Raw genomic sequence first — 22,339 nt, forward strand, 5'->3', positions numbered from 1 at the left:
TGAACGATGTGTCAACGATCAACGATTTTCACCCTATTTGCGATCATTCATAGTCGCACGTAGGTGTCACACGCAACGACGTCGCTAACGATGACGGAAGTACGTCACGAAAATCGTGACCCCGACGACATATTTTCAGATAAATTGTAGCGTGTAAAGCGGCTTTTAGACTAACGACACTCTTTTCTGCAAAGCCACAGTCGCATATTATACACAGTGCAAATTATGAAAGATTGTTTTGGGTGAACATTATGCCAGAATTCAGGCGCATTCCGCTTAGCGAAGCTTCTTAAAGGGAACCTGTCAGGTGCCATATGCACCCAGAACCACAGGCAGTTCTGATTGCAAATTTCTAATCCCTGCCTAACTGTCCCTGTATCTACTAGCATAGATAAAGAGATCTTTAGAAAGAGTATTTCTAAAGATCCTTTATGATATGCTAATGAGGCCAGCGACTAGTGGAAGGGCGTTACTTCCCTTGGCTAGTCGGCCTCCTTAGCATGTTAGTGTGTCCTCATGGGCATGCTAACTTCCTAATGAATGCACAGCGTCAGAGGATGGTCGCGCTTACCTCTCTGCTGCCATTGCATCCGACAGTGGATTTCAGCTCAGTGCACATGATCCCAGTCATGCGCACTATGAAGCCGGGTGTACGTGTCCTGGCTTCAAACTTGTGTAGTGCGCATGCCAAAGTCCAGGATCATGCGCAATGAGCCGAAGTCCAGCAATTGCAGCAGAGAGATAAGGGCAACCATCCTCTAATGCTGAACATTCATTAGCATGTTAGCACACCCACAGGGAGATACTTACATGCTAAGGGGGGGCGACTATCCAAGGGAAGTAACGCCCTTGTGACTAGTCCCTGTGCTCATTAGCATATCATATGGTATCTTTAGAAATACTTTTTCTAAAGATCCCTTTATTTATGCTACTAGATACCGGGACAGTTAGGCAGAGATTAGCAATATACACCCAGAACTGCTTGTGGTTCTGGGTGCATATTGCACCTGACAGGTTCCCTTTAAATGACTATATGCGATATAAGATAAACATATTTAAAAAAAAAAGTATTATTTTCTTTGGGTTATTTCTTGTCCCCAAATTCCTCCAGTTACAAATGTAGTATAGGTCTTCTGATTCACTAGGTCACTTCCTTTATATTCAGGGTATTGCAGGATCTATAATATATATAATATAATATTTATTCATTTATATAGCGCTACTAGCTGTACTACCCGGCTTCGCCCGGGTTAATAACTGCTGCCCAGAATAGTAACTGTCTCTCTGTTTCTCTCCCATTCTCTGTCTGTCTCCCCCTCTGTATATCTCTCTCTGTCTCTCTATCTCTTTGTCTGTCTCTTTCCCTGTCTGTCTCTGACTGTCTCTTTCTCTGTCTGTCTCAATCTCTTTCCCTGTCTGTCTATCTCTTCCCCTGTCTGTCTCTGTCTCTCTGTCTCTTTCACTGTCTGTCTCTTTCCCTGTCTGTCTCTTTCCCTCTCTTTCCAGGTCTGTCTCTTTCCCTCTTTCCCTCTGTCACTTTCCCTGTGTCTGTCTCTTTGTCTGTCTCTTTACCTGTCTTTGTCTATCTCTTACCCTGTCTGTCTCTTTTCCTCTCTTTCCCTGTCTGTCTGTTTCCCTGTGTCTGTCTCTTTGTCTGTGTCTGTCTCTTTACCTGTCTGTGTCTCTTAACCTGTCTCTCTCTTTCCCTGTCTGTCTCTTTCCCTGTCAGTCTGTCTCTTTTTCTGTCTGTCTCTTACCCTGTCTATGGCTGTTTCTTTCCCTGTATGTGTCTGTCTCTTTCCCTGTCTGTGTCTGTCTCTTTCCCTGGCTGCGTCTGTCTCTTTCCCTGGCTGCATTGTGATACGCCAACATTCTATATAAGGGCGTGGCTGCGCATTCTACTGAAGTTCTGGCTGCACTGTGGCTCCCAGCTCCATTCGCTTTAATGGAGGCAGGTTTTTTGGTGAATAACTGTAAAGCGTGGGGTTAAAATTTCCCCTCAAAACATAGCCTATGACGCTCTCGGGGTCCAGAAGTGTGAGTGTGCAAAATTTTGTGGCTGTAGCTGCAGATGCCAATCCTGGACATACACACACATACACACACACACACACACACATACAGCTTTATATATTAGATTAATTCTACAGCGCTTTACATACATTGGCAACACTGTCCCCATTGGGGCTCACAATCTAAATTCCCTATCAGTATGTCTTTGGAGTGTGGGAGGAAACCAGAGAACCCGGAGTAAACCCACGCAAACACAGGGAGAACATACAAACTCCTTGCAGATGTTGTCCTTAGTGGGACTATAACCCAGGACCCCAGTGCTGCAAGGCTGCAGTGCTAACCACTAAGCCACCATGCTGCCCTAGTTGCATATAGTCAGTTAGGTAGTTGCTAGTTGTCGTAAGGTCCTGTAATGCCCTGAATTGGAGGTATTTGACAGTGAAACAGAAGAACTATACTACATTTCTAATTGGAGGTATTTGCTAATATTATTATTACACCTACTACATATTGGGATAGGATCTTGCAGATGGGAATAACCCTTTAATGGCTGCCTCTATTTGGTGCTCTTGTGCCCCTATATATGAGTGGTACTGTTTTGGTGGCAGATTCAAAGTCCATATAAAAAAAAACAAACAAAAAAAAAAGGCTGCCATGGAGGTCCTTATCGGCTATAAATGCAATGTTTGCACCATCTCAATGTCAAAGGGGCCGCTGACTGCCTGCAGTGGTCATATGAGGTGGCTAGACGAGCATGTCAGTGGATGTTAATCTAATGATGTGCTCTTCTAATAACGCGACTGATGGAGCCTCAGAAAAGTAAACATTGCTTCCGGAGTAAGCGCTGACCTCCGGAGCAGCGTGCGCTAGACCCATGGGGATGACGAAGGGGAATATGCCTCCATTTGTTATTTTGAAATCATTTGTGCCTATAATGTAAAATTTTAGCTTTGGAGGACCCCTTTCGCTCTTTGTGAGCAATGACCTGTGTCATTATGCTAAAATATCCTACAAAAGCAGGCACGACCCTCACAGACAGGGAGTGGTGACTAAAAACAGAAATGCATTTGACATGAGCCATCAGTAAAGCATGCTCTGTGGGCTGTGGCATATCTGATATCTGCTGAAGGGGAGCGAGTGTCCACACTGACCTTTTAAAAGAAGAAGTAAATAGCAAACAGCATGACAACAAAGTGTTAAATGTAGTTAGAAGAAGTTTATTAGAAATGGAAATGAGATTATTTTTTGTGTGTAATGCATTTAATTCATTTCAACATGAACAATGTTCACCTTATATTAAAGGGAGTGCACGGCATTAGAAAAAAAATCCCCCCTTTTCTTTAATCCTGGACAACCCCATTAAAATAAGTCAGGTGTAACATAGCTTTTTATAAGAAGGCTTGATATTCCCATTACAGCCTCCACAGGTAGTTGTAGTTCCATCCATATTTGCTGTTATACAGCTTAAACAGTATATTTTTTTTATTTAGCCACCCTCCAGGCTTGGCAAAGTTATACATTTTTGTAATACACATCATTATCTTATTTTGTTTGCTTCTCTCCCAAAAAATGCTGATTCACATGATCAGTTCATGATTCTTTAGAAGCTGCTTTCAACTGTTGCTTTGTCAAGATCGCTACTTTATTTAAACAGTACTGGTTTTCCCTGCTCTCCATTCCCTAAATTCAGACATGGACATTCCCATAATATATTTGTAAGCAGAATATGGCTCTTGGCTGAGGAGCAGGTGTCACGGTAGTGACAGGGAAGTATGGCATACTATGCGACACACAACAAAACTCTGGGTACACCGGGGTCACAATAACAACTGTGAGCCCTAGCGCTAGTGAGGGGAAAGATGGGACACCTCCTTCACTCACCTGCAGGTGTACCCTGCACCCCTGACCAGTCCCTGTACAGATTCTGAAACTGGCAGACCCTGTAATAGCCCTGGCTAGTGAGCTGGCAGGTGAGGGACATTAGCCTCACCGCTGCACTAATAAAACATTAGGGGAAGGAAAGACAGACAGGGGAAACACAACAACATACAGCTGCAGACAGCACCAGGACTGCAGCTTACACAGCAACTTGCAAAGAGGGCTCCATCAGCTCCTTCCACCTTCAGGCCAACATCTAAATGAAATCAGAATAACTGGCACCCCCTACTGGGAGCAGAGGGTATATATAGGGACTGGGAGTGGTCCCAAACCGGAAGCACCTGAGAAAGATGCTAGAAGGGAAGCGCAGTACCAGCATCTGACATATTCGTAGTCATGGCCATATTGCTTATCACGCGCCTTTCCCAGAAACAACTATAGAAAAGAAATTAATGTAACTCTGTAGAGGAAATATTTTACTACACGATACCTACGGTGAGTCCTTCTTTTCTTTTGATTTTTCACTCTTCACTTTCCAAGAGGTAGAACATTTTTATTTTTCGATGGATTGAGCAGTATCAGGGTTTTTTTTCTACAACTTGAGCTGTAGTTTTTATCATCTCCATTTTGGTATCCATACAACTTTCTGACCTCTTTTTTTCCATTTTTTTGGAAAGGAAAGTGACCAAAAAATAGCTATTTTGACATTTCAATTTTTTTCCCATATTGGATAAATATTTTTATACTTTATTAGGTCGAACAGTTATGCACAAAGCGATAAGTTATTTGATTTAAAAGTAATGATGTTGATATGTTGATTAGTGCAATTTTTTTTACATTTTTTTATTGGTCTCGCTAGGGGATTTTTTATCATGGTTTGCTTGTAAACTAAAATACAATGCAAAGCTGCAAGATTACAGTGTATCGTATAATTACTTATGTCCTATGAAGCCTTTCTACAGACTGGGTGTCATAAGTGTCAAACATGGCAGACATGACAACCATGTTGAGGTGGCGATGAGGGACAGAAAGGACACTTTCCCCCAATTCAGATCTCTTAAATGCCACTATCACTATTGACAGATACATCCAAGAGGTAAAACTGCTGCATTCGGGGCTAGTTCTGACTGCAGCAGTTACACATGGGGACCTCCTGTACAACACAGCCGGCACTCATGCTGTAGAAAGTGGACCCAGCTCCTGATTTATGCAGTGGAAGCATGTGCTGTACTTATACAGTGGATTTTGCAAAGTGAAACATTGACAGAGTGGGACCCCAAATGCCCTGGGCTCTGAATCCATCTTGGGTTGACCCATTTGTGGGCGCTGGCTTTGGTTTCAAGACCCCCAGAGCAGGAGAACCTGTCTGATATCCCTATCCCTCAATTGAACATTTGGAGACAGAGTTTGTCAAGATGTTGTCAACCCATTTAAAGGAAATCTGTCACCTAATCTGAGAGCAGCATAATGTAGAGACAGAAACCCTGATTCCAGCGATGTGTCACTTACTGGGCTGCTTACTGTCATTTTGATAAAATCACTGATTAATCAGCAGTAGATTATCATTAGAGGACTACTTGGCCTGCTGCCAGGTAGTCCAGTATATTCATGAGCACTATACATGGATACGGTTCCACTTGTGCTGTGCACGGACAAGTGCGATCCGATAAAACATTGGATTGCACTCGCACCAGTGCAAAACTGTGAGGCAGTGTCCATCAGCGATTTATTTCTCATGCCATAGCGGCATGTGGAATGAATCGCAGCATGCTGTGTTTGGCAGCGATTCTCGGCTCACACACCCCCTTACAAGTCTATGGGAGCGTGTGAAACATCACTCTGCACTCACATGTAATCCGAGTGCAGTATGATATACGCAGAGACAGGCAGCGGAGGAGATAGGGAGAAAGTGCTCCGTCCTTCTTCTCCGCAGCTGTGATACGATTGAAAGATGGCATCACAGTCACATGACCCTTGGCTCTCACATCGGAAGCGAAACGCAAGTGGAACCATGCCCTTACTGCTAGATCTACAGCAGAGAAAACATTGAGTCTATCAAAATGACAGCAAACAGCTCAGTAAGTGACACATCGCTGGAACCAGGGTCTCTGTCTCTACATTTCTACATTATGCTGCTCTCAGATGAAGGAGCAAAAATCTAGTGACAGATTCCCTTTAAGAACTGTTTCATTAATTTCTGTTCTTCTTTGGCAGCCATATCACAGGACGCGGTGATTATTAGTCATGCCACAATCTCTTTTATTCTCATTCTCATTTGCTGCAGTCTCACCTATAGCTATTCTTTATGGATAAAAGGAACAATACTACCTGTCTGTCAGTTATGGATGTATGGTGGGGGTGCTCTGTTTCATATTTTATATTTTCAGACTTACAGGATTCTGGTTGATGGGGGTTGCAAATCTGATTTACCGATTTTCAGTGCCACGGTAAAATTAACCACTCATTGTCGCTTTTCCTTTCAGAATGGTTACACTCCCATTCACATTGCTGCAAAGAAAAACCAGATGGACATAGCTACCACCTTACTGGAATATGGTGCTGATGCCAATGCAATTACCAAGCAAGGAATAGCCCCTGTCCATCTCGCTGCTCAGGAGGGCCACGTGGACATGGTGTCTCTGCTCCTCACCAGAAATGCTAATGTTAATGTTAGCAACAAGGTACTGAAAATACTACAAAAACACTCAGCCATATTATATAGTGCCAATATATCCCCAAATACTCAATAACCAGGCTCGTCTGATTGTAAATAAATGTCAGATATGATCGGATATATATTTACGTACTGCCAATGTGTCTGAAGTGCTATAAAAAAAGGTTACTGTGAGAGCTATAAAGTGATAGTGAATAAATAAGTCTCTGATCAATTATGAGTAGTGATGGGCAAACCCGAACTGTAAAGTCCAGGGTCTCTACCAGACACCTAGTGTCTGTGCTCGGACCCCGAACATGGACTTCTTAGGGTTCGGCCAACCAGATAACAATATAAAGCAGGACGATTATACTTACCGAGCTTAACACAGACAACTGTGGACTTCGGCCTCCAGCTGTCTGCCTTATCTGCACTAGGTGTCAAGATATGGGGGACCCTACATCATTTTTTTCAGTTATTTAATTTTTTTACACTCAACTTTGGGGACACAGACAGCCAGTATGAGGACAACCAATCACAGACTCCGGCAATCTGACTGCAACCAATAACAGATGCTGTCACAGAGGGTGGGCGGGGGAAGCAGTGTATATTCATAAGGGTTAATGAGCAGATGCGGAATTAGTGTGACAATTGCACGGAAGCTCGGTTAGTATAATTTCGACCGACATGGACTCAGTCAGTGCCTAGCATGTGTTAAGTTTCTTAAAATTCAGCCAGACATGATGATAGTTTGTTTATAAACGGGAGATAAGCACCCCATTCTTTCTACGAGACTCTTAGGAGTCTAATGTTAAAGTTCTTGTTGACTAATGTAATTGACTTGGCCAGTGAAGGTCAGATACCCAGACAAAATCAATTATGCGAACCTCCCATTGTATCACTATGTGTATTACTGGATGCGATGTAACTTAAGCTGTCCCTCCCTCATCTCTGCCAGAGACCATTACTACTAGGGATATTTTGTATATGGCTTGAAATCTAACCAATAAAATCCCAGTCTTATCCACCAATCGTGAAGACCCCAATGGTCTGAATGGAGAGCTCAGGGGCATAAGAAGGAGGACTGTCCATTGCTCGGGGAGACTCTTGCTAATGATACCAATCTAGGATCTGCGGATCCGATTGGCAAGCCATATCTGAACCTGGATTATAATACTAGATGGATTTCAGCATTGAATGCAAGGATTCGGCTGAGATATCAAGGACTACCTAAGTAAGGAATCCAGCTTGGGACAATCCAGTCACCTGACTACAGGCTTTGCGGCCCTCAGCCAACTTCCTAAATCTGGCGTTATTTCATGCTCAGTGGGTGCCCACCGAAAGCGGGGTGCTGCTGGTTTGAATAAGTAGCCCTGTAAGTTCTGAGGCACTGACATTCTAATCCCTGGTGAACCAGCGGAAGGGTGAGAAACTGTCGCTGGTTACATTCTGTGGTTTTGCTGGTTATGTGTCATATGCCGTTAATTGTTTGGGGATCCAATAAAGTCTTAATATTGTGATTCCCTCACCCTGTGTTGTCTGAATAGCGTTCCGCCCACGGCTAAGGAGGTCGGGCGTTCAGTTGAGATGAGCCCTGGGCCATGCTGTCTTTCTAAAGGCGGCTGGGTCAGTGGACGAGAGCACCCACTGACCCCCGTGTCTCCACATAATTGTCCAGATTTAATCCCCATTTTTCTTCCTTTTGCACCTTGCTAGCCTGTTTGGGTCCCTATAGACTTATATGGGGTCCGGGCTCAAGTTCGGGTTCAAGACAGGTTCCAAACCAGACTTTTTTTTTTGCCCATCTCTAATTATGAGGCTAGAAAGTCTGATTTGACTTCTTCCTTGAGACTATAGGCAAATATCCTTCCGCACCTTAGGCAAGAGGTTATCACATTTAAGGCATGACAGCAGGTCGTTGTAAAGAAAATAGTGTGTATATATACAGTGCCTACAAGTAGTATTCAACCCCCTGCAGATTTAGCAGGTTTACACATTCGGAATTAACTTGGCATTGTGACATTTGGACTGTAGATCAGCCTGGAAGTGTGAAATGCACTGCAGCAAAAAAGAATGTTATTTCTTTTTTTATTTTTTTTTTTTAAATTGTGAAAAGTTTATTCAGAGGGTCATTTATTATTCAACCCCTCAATCCACCAGAATTCGGTTTGGTTCCCTTAAAGTATTAAGAAGCATTTCAGGCACAAAGAACAATGAACTTCACATGTTTGGATTAATTATCTCTTTTTCCAGCCTTTTCTGACTAATTAAGACCCTCCCCAAACTTGTGAACAGCACTCATACTTGGTCAACATGGGAAAGACAAAGGAGCATTCCAAGGCCATCAGAGACAAGATCGTGGACGGTCACAAGGCTGGCAAGGGGTACAAAACCCTTTCCAAGGAGTTGGGCCTACCTGTCTCCACTGTTGGGAGCATCATCCGGAAGTGGAAGGCTTATGGAACTACTGTTAGCCTTCCACGGCCTGGACAACCTTTGAAAGTTTCCACCCGTGCCGAGGCCAGGCTTGTCCGAAGAGTCAAGGCTAACCCAAGGACAACAAGGAAGGAGCTCCAGGAAGATCTCATGGCAGTGGGGACATTGGTTTCAGTCAATACCATAAGTAACGTACTCCACCACAATGGTCTCCGTTCCAGACGAGCCCGTAAGGTACCTTTACTTTCAAAGCGTCATGTCAAGGCTCGTCTACAGTTTGCTCATGATCACTTGGAGGACTCTGAGACAGACTGGTTCAAGGTTCTCTGGTCTGATGAGACCAAGATCGAGATCTTTGGTGCCAACCACACACGTGACGTTTGGAGACTGGATGGCACTGCATACGACCCCAAGAATACCATCCCTTCAGTCAAGCATGGTGGTGGCAGCATCATGCTGTGGGCCTGTTTCTCAGCCAAGGGGCCTGGCCATCTGGTCCGCATCCATGGGAAGATGGATAGCACGGCCTACCTGGAGATTTTGGCCAAGAACCTGCGCTCCTCCATCAAGGATCTTAAGATGGGTCGTCATTTCATCTTCCAACAAGACAACGACCCAAAGCACACAGCCAAGAAAACCAAGGCCTGGTTCAAGAGGGAAAAAAATCAAGGTGTTGCAGTGGCCTAGTCAGTCTCCTGACCTTAACCCAATTGAAAACTTGTGGAAGGAGCTCAAGATTAAAGTCCACATGAGACACCCAAAGAACCTAGATAACTTGGAGAAGATCTGCATGGAGGAGTGGGCCAAGATAACTCCAGAGACCTGTGCCGGCCTGATCAGGTCTTATAAAAGACGATTATTAGCTGTAATTGCAAACAAGGGTTATTCCACAAAATATTAAACCTAGGGGTTGAAAAATAATTGACCCACACTTTTATGTTGAAAATTTATTAAAATTTAACTGAGCAACATAACTTGTTGGTTTGTAAGATTTATGCATCCGTTAATAAATCCTGCTCTTGTTTGAAGTTTGCAGGCTCTAACTCATTTGCATCTTATCAAACCTGCTAAATCTGTAGGTGGTTGGATACTACTTGTAGGCACTGTATATATATATATATATATATATATATATATATATATATATATATATACACACACTCACACTCACACACTCACACACACACAATATATATATATATATATATATATCGTCCCCCGACGAAGCACACGGAGCGAAACACGTGTTGGGACGTCTGGTCCCCACGTGTTACCCGGGCCCTCGGCGCCATATCTCCCTGGTAGGTTTTGCTCGGCTTTTGCTAATAACTGGTTGTGCCATCTTGGCCATTTCTACCCTCTTTGAGCTGTGCCTGCCTGGTGTGACTCTATTATGGTATGTCTGCCGTTACTCAGTAGAGACTTGTTCTCCTGAATGAATGCTTGGGACACGTGGGGTTTTCCCCTCCAGCACCATTTCCCTTGGTCCTTTGTTCATATATTTATGCCTATGTATTGTCTTTCCCCTACAGCCTCTATAATAAATATTTATATATATTTTCACAATATGGCTTGTGTGGGTATATTGATTACTTGGCAAACTGAAAGACTCTTTCTTCTTGGTTATATTCAATTGTAGAGTTGTTGCCTTTATTCATCAAGTGGCCCTCTTTTGATTTATATATATATATACTGTGCAATGCAAAAAAAATAAATAAATCAAAAATAAATATATATACACAGTCATATGAAAAAGTTTGGGCACCCCTATTAATGTTAACCTTTTTTCTTCATAACAATTTGGGTTTTTGCAACAGCTATTTCAGTTTCATATATCTAATAACTGATGGACTCAGTAAAATTTCTGGATTGAAATGAGGTTTATTGTACTAACAGAAAATGTGCAATCCGCATTTAAACAAAATTTGACCGGTGCAAAAGTATGGGCACCTCAACATAAAAGTGACATTAATATTTTGTAGATCCTCCTTTTGCAAAAATAACAGCCTCTAGTCGCTTTCTGTAGCTTTTAATGAGTTCCTGGATCCTGGATGAAGGTATATTTGACCATTTCTGTTTACAAAACAATTCCAGTTCAGTTAAATTTGATGGTCGCCGAGCATGGACAGCACACTTCAAATCATCCCACAGATGTTCAATGATATTCAGGTCTGGGGACTGGGATGGCCATTCCAGAACATTGTAATTGTTCCTCTGCATGAATGCCTGAGTAGATTTGTAGCGGTGTTTTGGATCATTGTCTTGCTGAAATATCCATCCCCTGCATAACTTCAACTTCGTCATTTATTCTTGCACATTATTGTCAAGAATCTGCTGATACTGAGTTGAATCCATGCGACCCTCAACTTTATCAAGATTCCCGGTGCCGGCATTGGCCACACAGCCCCAAAGCATGATAGAACCTCCACCAAATTTTACTGTGGGTAGCAAGTGCTTTTCTTGGAATGCCGTGTTTTTTTGCCTCCATGCATAACGCCTTTTTGTATGACCAAACAACTCAATCTTTGTTTCATCAGTCCACAGGACCTTCTTCCAAAATGTAAATGGCTTGTCCAAATGTGCTTTTCATACCTCAGGTGACTCTGTTTGTGGCATGCTTGCAGAAACGGCTTCTTTCGCATCACTCTCACATACAGCTTCTCCTTGTGCAACGTGCGCTGTATTGTTGACCGATGCACATTGACACCATCTGCAGCAAGATGATGCTGCAGGTCTTTGGAGGTGGTCTGTGGATTGTCCTTGACTGTTCTCACCATTCTTCTTCTCTGGCTTTCTGATATTTTTCTTGGCCTGCCACTTCTGGGCTTAACAAGAACTGTACCTGTGTTCTTCCATTTCCTTACTATGTTCCTCACAGTGGAAACTGACAGTTTTAAATCTCTGAGACAACTTTTTGTATCCTTCCCCTGAACAGCTATGTTGAATAATCTTTGTTTTCAGATCATTTGAGAGTTGTTTTGAGGAGCCCATGATGCCACTCTTCATAGGAGATTCAAATAGGAGAACAACTTGCAAGTGGCCACCTTAAATACCTTTTCTCATGATTGGATACACCTGCCTATGAAGTTCAAAGCTCAATGAGGTTACAAAACCAATTTAGTGCTTTAGTAAGTCAGTAAAAAGTAGTTAGGAGTGTTCAAATCAAGAAATTGATAAGGGTGCCCATACTTTTGCACCGGTCACATTTTGTTTAAATGCGGATTGCACATTTTCTGTTAGTACAATAAACTTCATTTCAATCCAGAAATATTACTCAGTCCATCAGTGATTAGATATATGAAACTGAAATAGCTGTTGCAAAAACCCAAATTGTTATAAAGAAAAAAGGTTAACATTAATAGGGGTGCCCAAACTTTTTCATATGACTGTATATATATAATACACACATATGCAGTGCTTAATGTTTCAGATTTTTCAGACTTAGGGATAACTTTGTTGACATAAAGTCTAAGTTAAACGCCTGGGTGGATCCATGGTAGGTGTCATATCCCATATGTTATAATTATACATTGTCCTGTCGGTTCCTGTAACATCTATAGTAGAGACATCTAAATCCCGAAGGCTCCTATTTTGTATTTTGCCATGATCCAAGGGAAGCAGGTAGGATAAGCTGTGAAATACCTTCATTGCTGAACCGGATGTCCATATTGACCAAACATACAGCAAAACGTCTTTCATATCGTACTTACTAGACTGCTTATACCGGTGTGTCTGCAGGCATACTTGTAGCTGGGTGTCCCATCAGTGAACCAATCAGGGCAAAACATTTTACCACCCCCTTTCCCTCTTTTTCTGACACCAAGTAAGCCTCTGTTATCTAATTTGAAGAAAAAAATTGCATATATTCTATTATCTAGTTCTGATTCCAAATATGTTTGACTCTTTCCTGCTACATGTCACACATAATAAATGTTTTATGCACAGACTTACTGCGCAACATAATATTTGCACTGTTTATGCACATTGTGACAAAACCTGCCAAACCGGAATTTCAGAAAGACAACACATTCCAAGCCCAAATTCAGAAGTCATCCCAGTCATTTTTTAACAAAACATGTCATTTTTCATTTCAGGCTCCTATTATTAAAGCTATTTTATTTTTTTAACCTATTTCAAGCTGTTATAGACGTTCACATATTCTCCCAATAGTTGTTTTTCTCACACCAAAAACCCTATAGAGTATATAAATCTATATTTATAAATAACACAACATGTCACTTTGAGGGATTGGTGGAGAGAAGTAGAACAACATCTAAGGCGCTAATGATTGGCGACTGTTAACTGGACCATTATGTCTCAAACAATTGAATAGAAAGTTAAATACTTTACATGAAAACCATTTATATGTTTATATATATTTTTTGCTAGGTGCATTGAGTAGTATCTGAGGAAAAAAGGGATATAATTGATCATATGTGCTCACCTTGTTGGAAGATAAAAGGCATATAGATGACCGCTGCTGCAGATTCACTGTGTTAAACAGCCAATAAGTAGCAAAAAGGGATGATTAGTGGTTATGTTGTGCTGGCAGTCAGTAATGAGGCTGTGCGTTATTCAAAAAAAGGTGGTTTATTGATTCAACACATTTCGAAGCTGCATTGCTTCATCAGGAAAAAGAAAAACCACATACACCTGATGAAGAAGCTGCGTTGAAACGCATTGAATCAATAAATTACCTTTTTTGATAAAGCACAGCGTCATTATTGACCGGCAGTGTGGAATGACCACGAATCATCCCTCTCTCCTATATATATGCCTTGTTATTCTAGTGTGTAAACTCCTGCCTCTACCTGAAAAACACCTAACTTCATAATTAGCCTTTTTAGTCAGGCAGGATGTAAGTTTGCATGATGTGGAATCATTAATAATAGACAAGAAGTTGTTGCTATCTCGTATATCTGTACATTACAGTTGGATTTTGCTATTATTACAGATCTGTTTTAGGGTAGATAATGCGGTGGTTGGGATAGACTCCAATGACTCCTAAAATGTATTTAAGGACATGTTTAGAAATTACAAAAATGTCATTAATATTGGGTGAAAAGAAATAACAAGTTGTCATCATACTAAACATTGATATTTCACGATTTATAGAGCGGACTGACACCTCTACACTTGGCAGCTCAGGAGGACAGAGTCAGCGTCGCCCAGGTCCTCCTCAACAATGGAGCAGTCACCGACTGCACAACTAAGGTATCTATAGGCTGCATGTGATAAGATATGTAAATGTCCAATGCAATAGTCTTTTATGGGGGTATTTAAAGAAATACATTTGGGTACGAGTAACATGATTTGCTGGCTCTTTGCAAATTTCTACCTTCTTGACAATTTAACCTGAAATTGGATGTACGCTCCCCGGCTTCATCGGTGCACTGTGCAGGCCAAAGGAGTTAATTTCAAAAAAGGAAGAGAATGGAGTAATTACACATATTGTGAATGCAAAAATATAATTTATTCAAGACACCAAACAAAATTGAAGACAAACATTTGACATGAATTTAAAAGGATGCAGTGTTACAGTGTGCTGAAATACACTATGATGCGGAGGTTTTACACATGCTATTATGGTTATAGTACAAAAGAATAAAATCATATGATAAATGCTGATCTTAATGCAAAGTATGGTCATACAGATTTTGCACAATTCATTTGCCGTGGGGTAAATACTTATGTCTATATCAATAATAGTGGCTCATATTAGTTCCATATGTAAATTTATTGACATATTGTTGTCCAGAGAGAGGTACAGTCACTATATGGACAAGTGCCAGTATTTCCCTATTAGGCCGGACTTTTCACCAGAAGCAGTGCTATATTGTATTAATAGGATCTATAACATTCACCGATCATACATAGCAGCTAGTATTGATATATACCATATTATCTCAGATGCTGCTTAAATAAGGTGAACAGTTCACAAAAGGAATTATTCCGCAGGGCACAGGGAACACATCAATATGCGCATGAACATTCAGGTGCATCTACCCCATTCAACAGACGTCCTCTGCAGGTTATATGTGTAGGTCAGTGTGCTTGATTGCAATCCTTATATTTAGCATAGCTTGCCTAGTGAATGTATGAATTATGTGCTTTCTATGGACTGTTGTCCAGAGAATTGTACAGTCACTAAGGCCGAGTGCCAATGTGTCCCTTTTAGGGCAGACTATTCACTAGAAGCAATGCTATATTGTATTGAATGGATCTATAACATAAACTGGTCACACTTAGCAGCTAGTAGTGATATATACCATTTATCTCAAATGCTGCTTAAATAAGGTGAACAGTTCACAAAGAGTTATTCTGCAGAGCACAGATCATTATGCGCATGAACATTCAGGTGCATCTACCCCATTCAACAGACATCCTCTGCAGGTTATGAATAGATCGGTGTGCTACTTAGATATGCATAAGCAGGGATGCAATAAGGAAAAATAGATCATGCACTAATGGGAGCTGGTAACACAGGCCCATATAATCACATCAGCATAAAACAGTAGTTGTTACCCATGTTAGCATTGGTGATACAGCAGTGCTTCCACCTCCACCCCTATGTACATTTCGCCTACGCTTCCTCAGGGGGCAGGCCAAAGGAGGCAGCGGTGACGTAGGACTTAGCTAGCCAATACCCCCGGCTTGACAAATATCGAAGCTGGTTGTGTCGTACGTCATCGCTGCCTGCCAGAGCAGGCACAGTGCGCAAATAAAACCAGGGTGCGTACACCCAGCCTACCGCGTAATGCCAGGGAGACAGAGGTTTTCAAAGAGCCAGCGAAGACGACGCTTCTGCACATCATGTTACTCACACCCACAGGGAAGATGTAGGTTCCCTTTAAGAACATCATAAACATATTGTTTAGTTTCCGTTGTCATTTAAACTGCAAAAGTCTTTGGTTCAAGGAAATGTATAATGACTCTGTGTCCTTTCTAAATATATTCACATAGGTGTGACAGATATGAAATTGCCATGGTGAATGCTAAATATTTGCATGAAATATGTTTTTGGTATCTTTTTTTCATTCCTTCTGCTGCTCTCTTGCCATGTAGTTGTGGCTCGCTGAGCAATGAACTGATGAGTGTAAGGATATGCTCTCACTAGCATATAAAAAATCACCTAGATTCTCAAGTGGGACGAGTGTCATGCGCCTATTTTTCCATATGTTATGTGAGTGCTATGCGAGTGTGCAAATTTTTTTTTTGCATTTTTAACATCTTTTTTTACATACTGTAATACTTTATGTAAATTAAAGCTAATTGTCATAAATAGTAACGTAATAAGAAAGAAAGAGAAAATTTCACAACCCCTCTACATATTACAAACTTGCACCCTTTAGTGGTTTGCATGTGGATTTTATTCAACAGCTGTTTAGGCTTGTTTAACTTATTGAATAAATGGAAAAAATGATGTCAGGTCCCCCCTATTTTATGAAACCAGCAAAGATAAAGCAGATAGCTGTGGGCTGAGAGCAGAAGCCACTCCTGGCTCACACTGTGCACCACGAGACCCGGCGTCTCTATTGAGCTGTCACATCAGTAACGTTACCGCTTATCAGAGTCTCCATGTTCTTTTCTCGTTACTTATCGGGATAGTAATGGGAGTGTCTGATACCTACTAATACCTCTGTATTACTAACACCAGGGCTCAATGTCTGCTATATTTTCGGTAAATTCACAGCTGACATCAACCGTAAATACAATTAACCGAATTGTCAATGCACCAGGGCAACCGGGAAGAGCTGAGGCAAAGTGCCAGAATTGTGATGCTCCACTTTTGGGGCCACTGCAGACAGGTATTTTTAGGCTGTGAAGGGACCAATAACAATGGACCTTTCCAGTCTGATAATACCAACCCCTAGCTGTCTGCTTTAGCTTTTCTGGTTTCATAAAATAGGGAGGAACCCATGTCATTTTTTTCAATTTTTTTTTTTTAGTGAAACAAGCTGTAGAATAAACCTTTTCATGAAAGACACTAAAGGGTGCAAGTTTATATGTAGATGGTTGTGAAATTATATACAGTATCTGCAAGATATCTATCTGTTATATCAACTATCTATATATTTTTTTTCTCCTTTGAGATGCCTGCATAAAAATCGAATACTATCCGAATGGTCTGCGTACTGTCTATTTGTTTGGTTTTTTTTTCTCGTACCTATAGACTTCTATGGGTGGGTCTCATCTAATATCTGATATACGCAGCCATACGCAGCATGCTGCGATTTCTTTCCCCCCCCGAATACAGCTAGGGAAAACTCACAAATGAACACTATCTCATTGAATAACATTGGTGCGAGCGCAGTGCAATGTTTTATTTATTGATACGCAAGTGTGAGCGAGCCCTTAATGTAGAGCGCAAGGGTTGACGCTAATCACAACGAATAATAGTTACAGGTACAGATGTCCAAACCTCAACCATTCGTTATCCATGGAAAGGATACTTAGTTAATGCTTTCCATAGCTTACTGCTTTGAGACACGTCATAGTCATTAAAGATTAATTTCCAGGATAATTTTATTAATTAGACTAGTGGTATGGTTTTACAGGTCAGAGAACAACAATTAATATGACATCTGTACAAAAGTTGGGGGAGGGATGTGACAGACCATAGTGTTGTGGACAAAGGACACGTGCCTAAAGGCGATGAAGATGGTGCAGTAAAAGAAACAAATGCAGATATGAATGGCGGTAGGAATAATCATGTTTTTTTGTTCTACAGATGGGATACACTCCTCTGCATGTAGCCAGCCACTATGGGAACATTAAAATGGTGAACTTTCTGCTGCAGCATGGTGCCAAAGTTAATGCCAAAACCAAGGTGGGTTGTTATTTTTAACATTTCACAAAAGTAACATACACTGTAGATTGTGGAGAATAAATCTTGGCCCATAATGTTCAAGGGCATGATGAGGGCCGATCAAGTGGAGCAAACATGGAGCCAATAAGGCTCTACTCTACTTCACCAGACTGAACCTGTGTTTGTGATCCACCCAGGATGGAGGTGCGACACTTCTGTTTTCACAAGAGCGTCCACCTACCCGCAGTCGGTCACCGTCGTAGATGTGGCAGGGCAACACGTCACACAGAGAGTCTTTTTACAAAACAACATGAACTTGTTTATTCGTTCTTCAACTTTCATGTCATTTCATGGCCATTTCTATCTTGTTCTGCTTCCGCTGTTCTCTAGGGTACTTCTGCCTAGCTCTTGCCCTGTGTCTTAGCCTTCCCACGGCCGAGCCTAAGCTTATACTTGTCCCCGTTCTTGTCTCCGTGGATTCCCGTGTCCAATCACTGCCTTGGATGGTAACATTAACCCCATCCCTGGGTGAGCCGTAGGCTCCGGACACAATGGAGGATACCTCTGGGTTCCTTGATGGCCCAAGTTACCAAGCACCGTCGGCACACCTGGCTCCTCACTGCAGAACTAACTCTCTCTCTGGCCTGTCTCACTATCCAACCCTCTGCTCTCTGACACTCTCCCCATCCTGGCTGTCATTTCCTCGGCAATCAGGAAGTATCCGTTACACTGTGCATACTAAAACCCTCTTAAGGTCCAGTCACACACAACGACTTACCAGCGATCCCGAAAACGATACGACCTGATAGGGACCGCAGGTAAGTCACTGGGAGGTCGCAGGTGAGATGTCACACAGTCAGATCTTACCAGCGATGCAGGAACAATACAGGTGGCAGTAGCGACCTGTATAACGATCTCAGCAGTCACTGTGACCCTGTCACACAGTGTCAAACACAGCGATGTGTCCTGCCCACAGGACATCGCCTTTGAAGAAAATGGCCTGGACCATTCTGCAACGACTAGAGATCTCACAGCAGGGGCCTGATCGCTGGTAGGTGTCACACATAACAAGATCGCTATCGGGATCGCTACTGCGATCAGAAACCGTGACTCAGCTGCGATCTCGCTAGCGATCTCGTTATGTGTGACGGTACCTTTGCTCCAATACTGATAAGGTTAACATTCCTGTACGTCACATTACACGGTTAACGCTTTAATCTCGCATAACAGATTATTCTATAAAGTACACATTATACAGTAAAATGCAATATGCAATCGAACACTTTAAATTCTCGGCCGGTAGGTGGCACCGACCGCTGCACTGCTCCGGCTCTGCTATATTGCCAGCCTGTATTCTTCAGCAGGAGCACTTAGACATTCACTTCATGAAACACATCAGACAATGTACATATAACCACCATAAGGAGTGGGGTTATCTGGCCACTTCCTATAGACCCATGCAAATAACTGGCTACAGGCATCGCCCCATGGTTCCATATTATGGAGTCCACAGCTGTAGGGACTCTCTATGCACCATCCTATGTTACCTGCATGGTGCATGAGTAACATCAGAGGCAGTTATGTTATCAGCGATGTCACAGTGGCATCTATAATGTCTATACCAATAAAGTGGATCATATTAAGACCTTTTGTACATGAGCCCCTCTGTTGTGTTTGCATTCCTTGGTTTGGGAGATTTTTCCTTAGCAATGATTCTTGCAATGTTCTTTCTCCAGAATGGATATACTCCATTACATCAAGCTGCACAGCAAGGACATACCCACATCATCAATGTGTTACTCCAGCATGGTGCCTCCCCCAATGAAGTCACTGTGGTAAGTAAATATTCGCAGCTGGTATGTTGTACAATCCACATAAGTGGCACTCTATGCATTATACACATTTATTACTGTTGTAGGGTTTTGTTCTGTGCTTAAAGGGACTCTGTCAGCAGGTTTTTGCTATGTAAGCTGAAGCCAACATGCTGTAGTGGTTAAAAAACAAAAATCAACTATGCCTCTCATCAGGTTGTGTGCTATTGTTTATTTAAACTAAAGGCTTTTTCACTTAGTGATTATCATTGCTAGGTCTAGCTTGTGCATACCATGTTGTTAAGCATGCCTCCTTCTGTGATTTACACCTCACTGTTCAATGTACAATCTGTAAAGAGAACCTGGTGTGGGCAGGGAAAGCTCCCAGGGCTCAGCTATGTGAATAAAGCTAAAAATTCAGATTTTGTCAGTATGGCTGCAGCCAATAATCTAGGTGATACTTCGTTGGATTCAGAATCTCCTTGCGTACATCATTACTGCACTCAAATGAGGTAGCAAAAATCTGCTGACAGATTCCCTTCAAAGAGGTTTTCCAGTGAAAAACCTGTCCATTGAATAGGTGACAACGGAAATGTAACTGGTATCTAGCTAGAATGTACAATAACTCCACAACTCCTTACAAAATAACATCTCCTGTCTGTCTGAAGAGTTTCTGTGAAGCTTGGGCTCCCAGCAGGGGTGCATCCTGCTAGAAAGAAACTTTTCCCAGCTATCTGCTGAAGGTGCACATTTTTCCCTTTGAAGCAGGAGTTGCTGGACCTCATGGTGAGCCAGCTTCACATGATGTTTTAGCTTCACATTTTGAATAGGAGGTCTACAATTTCAGACCAAATATGATATAGTTGATTGGCATGATATCTCTTCCATATTCTTCACACACCTGCATTTAGAAACTGAACCGAAGGGCAGTATTGCAACATAATAACCCCAAACCCACCTTTAAGACGACCACTGCCTTGCTAAAGAAACTGAGGGTAACGGTGCTGGACTGGCCAAGCGTCTCCAGACCTAAACCCCATTTAGCATCTGTGGGGCATTCTCAAATAGAAGGTGGAGGAGCGTGATGTCAGCATGGAGGATGAAAGAGGATCCAGCGGCTGCTGTGGAGCTCTAGTCAACTCCATGCCCAAGAGCGTTAAGGCAGTGCTGGAAAACAATGTGGCCACACAAAATATTGACACTTTGGGCACAATTTTTCCATTTTTACTTAGCGGTATACTCACTTTTGTTGCCAGTGATTTTGACGTTAATGTTAGTGTTGTTAAGTGTGCAGTGGAATTCCTCCTGTCATCTGGTTATTTTCTCCTTGCTTTAGTTTTCCTTTTTATTACTTGTTTGATTACTCTGTGTGAGTGTGCTGTATGATAAGGTCCCTTTACACACTGCAACATCGCAAACGACATCGCTGTAACGTCACCGGTTTTGTGACGTAATAGCGACCTCCCCAGCGACATTGCAGTGTGTGAAACACATCAGCGACCTGGCCCCTGCTGTGAGGTTGCTGATCACTACACATCTCTCAGGACCATTCTTTGGTCCTTTGTTTCCCGCTGTGCAGCATGATCGCTAGAAAGTCTCAGTGTGTAAAGGGGCCTTTACAGCGACTTCGTTAGCGACTTCCCTTTCATAAAGCTGCTTTACAACGTCCCCAATGACTAGCTAGGTCGTTCTGCAGGTCCGTATCGCTGTTGCGTCGTTTTCCAGGTTTGCCTGTTTGACAGCTCACCAGCGACTCACCAGAGATTTTGTAGCGATCCCGGCCAGGTTGGGATCGCTGGTGGGATCGCTAGAAAGTCTCAGTGTGTAAAGGGCCTATAGACTTCTGGTTTGACCTTGTTGTCTATCACTGTTGGTGTTTACACAATCCTGTCCCGGCCCCCCACCCCACCCCTGGGTACGGAGGGAGGGGGTACAAGATCAGTGCTGGTAAGGGGCAGGAAGGCGGCCCAGACATCGTCACCATCAGACATATCTCTGGGTTCCTGTTCCTGGTATTCCATTCCACTCCATGACATTATAGTAGGCCCATACTTAAAACTTTAACATGGACCCAGTTGCTGCACTATCTTCGCAATTGCGGTATTTGTCCCTTCAGGTGGCGTAATTAAAAGGTGCAGTACAGCAACAAGCACAGCGCGCTACTCCAGCTCAATACGCATTGGTTGTCGAACCCAAACTGCCCCTTAGCAGCCCCGTAAGTGAAACACAGCTGGAATGAAGATCTCTGCCCCTACGTTATGCTGCTCTTAGATTACATAGCAAAAACCTTGTGACAGATTCCCTTTAATTAGCTGATTATCCAGATTAATGAGCTGTCACCACTCCTGACATCTCTATTTAAGTAAATATTTGCATTTGTCATGAAGTTCAGGAGCATATTCCCCAGATTGCTCCATCATTCCTCTCTTATTCCTCTTTTTTTTTTTTTTTTTTTTATAAACTGATAACTGGTTGTTTCCAGTCCCTTGACAAAGAGGTGTGTCCACCATCTGGAACTGTCTGCAGTGATTGGACAGCATCAGACCGCATAGGGACACACGCCCAACTGCTATCAGAGGCGCTATCAGTTTTTTTTAGGAGGAATAAGGCGGGCTTTGCATGTTGCGACATCGGTAACAATGTGTTACCGATGCTGCAGCGATAGTCCCGCCCCCGTCGCACGTGCAATATCTAGTGAAAGCTGCTGTAGCGATTATTATCGCTACAGCAGCTTCACAC

The 22,339-nt window shown here is 42.4% G+C and overlaps 1 protein-coding gene across 30 annotated transcripts in view; it reads left to right on the plus strand.

The window, feature by feature from the left end:
* The window catches only part of ANK3 (ankyrin 3), a 1,059,766-nt gene that overhangs the window by 836,570 nt on the left and 200,857 nt on the right, over positions 1-22,339 (plus strand). For all 30 annotated transcript variants that reach the window (XM_075348673.1, XM_075348677.1, XM_075348666.1 and 27 more), the window contains 4 exons: positions 6,375-6,572; positions 14,096-14,194; positions 17,712-17,810; positions 19,526-19,624. In XM_075348673.1, the coding sequence (XP_075204788.1) occupies positions 6,375-6,572; positions 14,096-14,194; positions 17,712-17,810; positions 19,526-19,624 (495 nt within the window). The remainder of the gene's footprint in view (positions 1-6,374; positions 6,573-14,095; positions 14,195-17,711; positions 17,811-19,525; positions 19,625-22,339) is intronic.

The sequence above is a fragment of the Anomaloglossus baeobatrachus genome, chromosome 5, assembly GCF_048569485.1.
Source record: "Anomaloglossus baeobatrachus isolate aAnoBae1 chromosome 5, aAnoBae1.hap1, whole genome shotgun sequence".
In the NCBI taxonomy this organism is placed as follows: Eukaryota; Metazoa; Chordata; class Amphibia; order Anura; family Aromobatidae; genus Anomaloglossus; species Anomaloglossus baeobatrachus.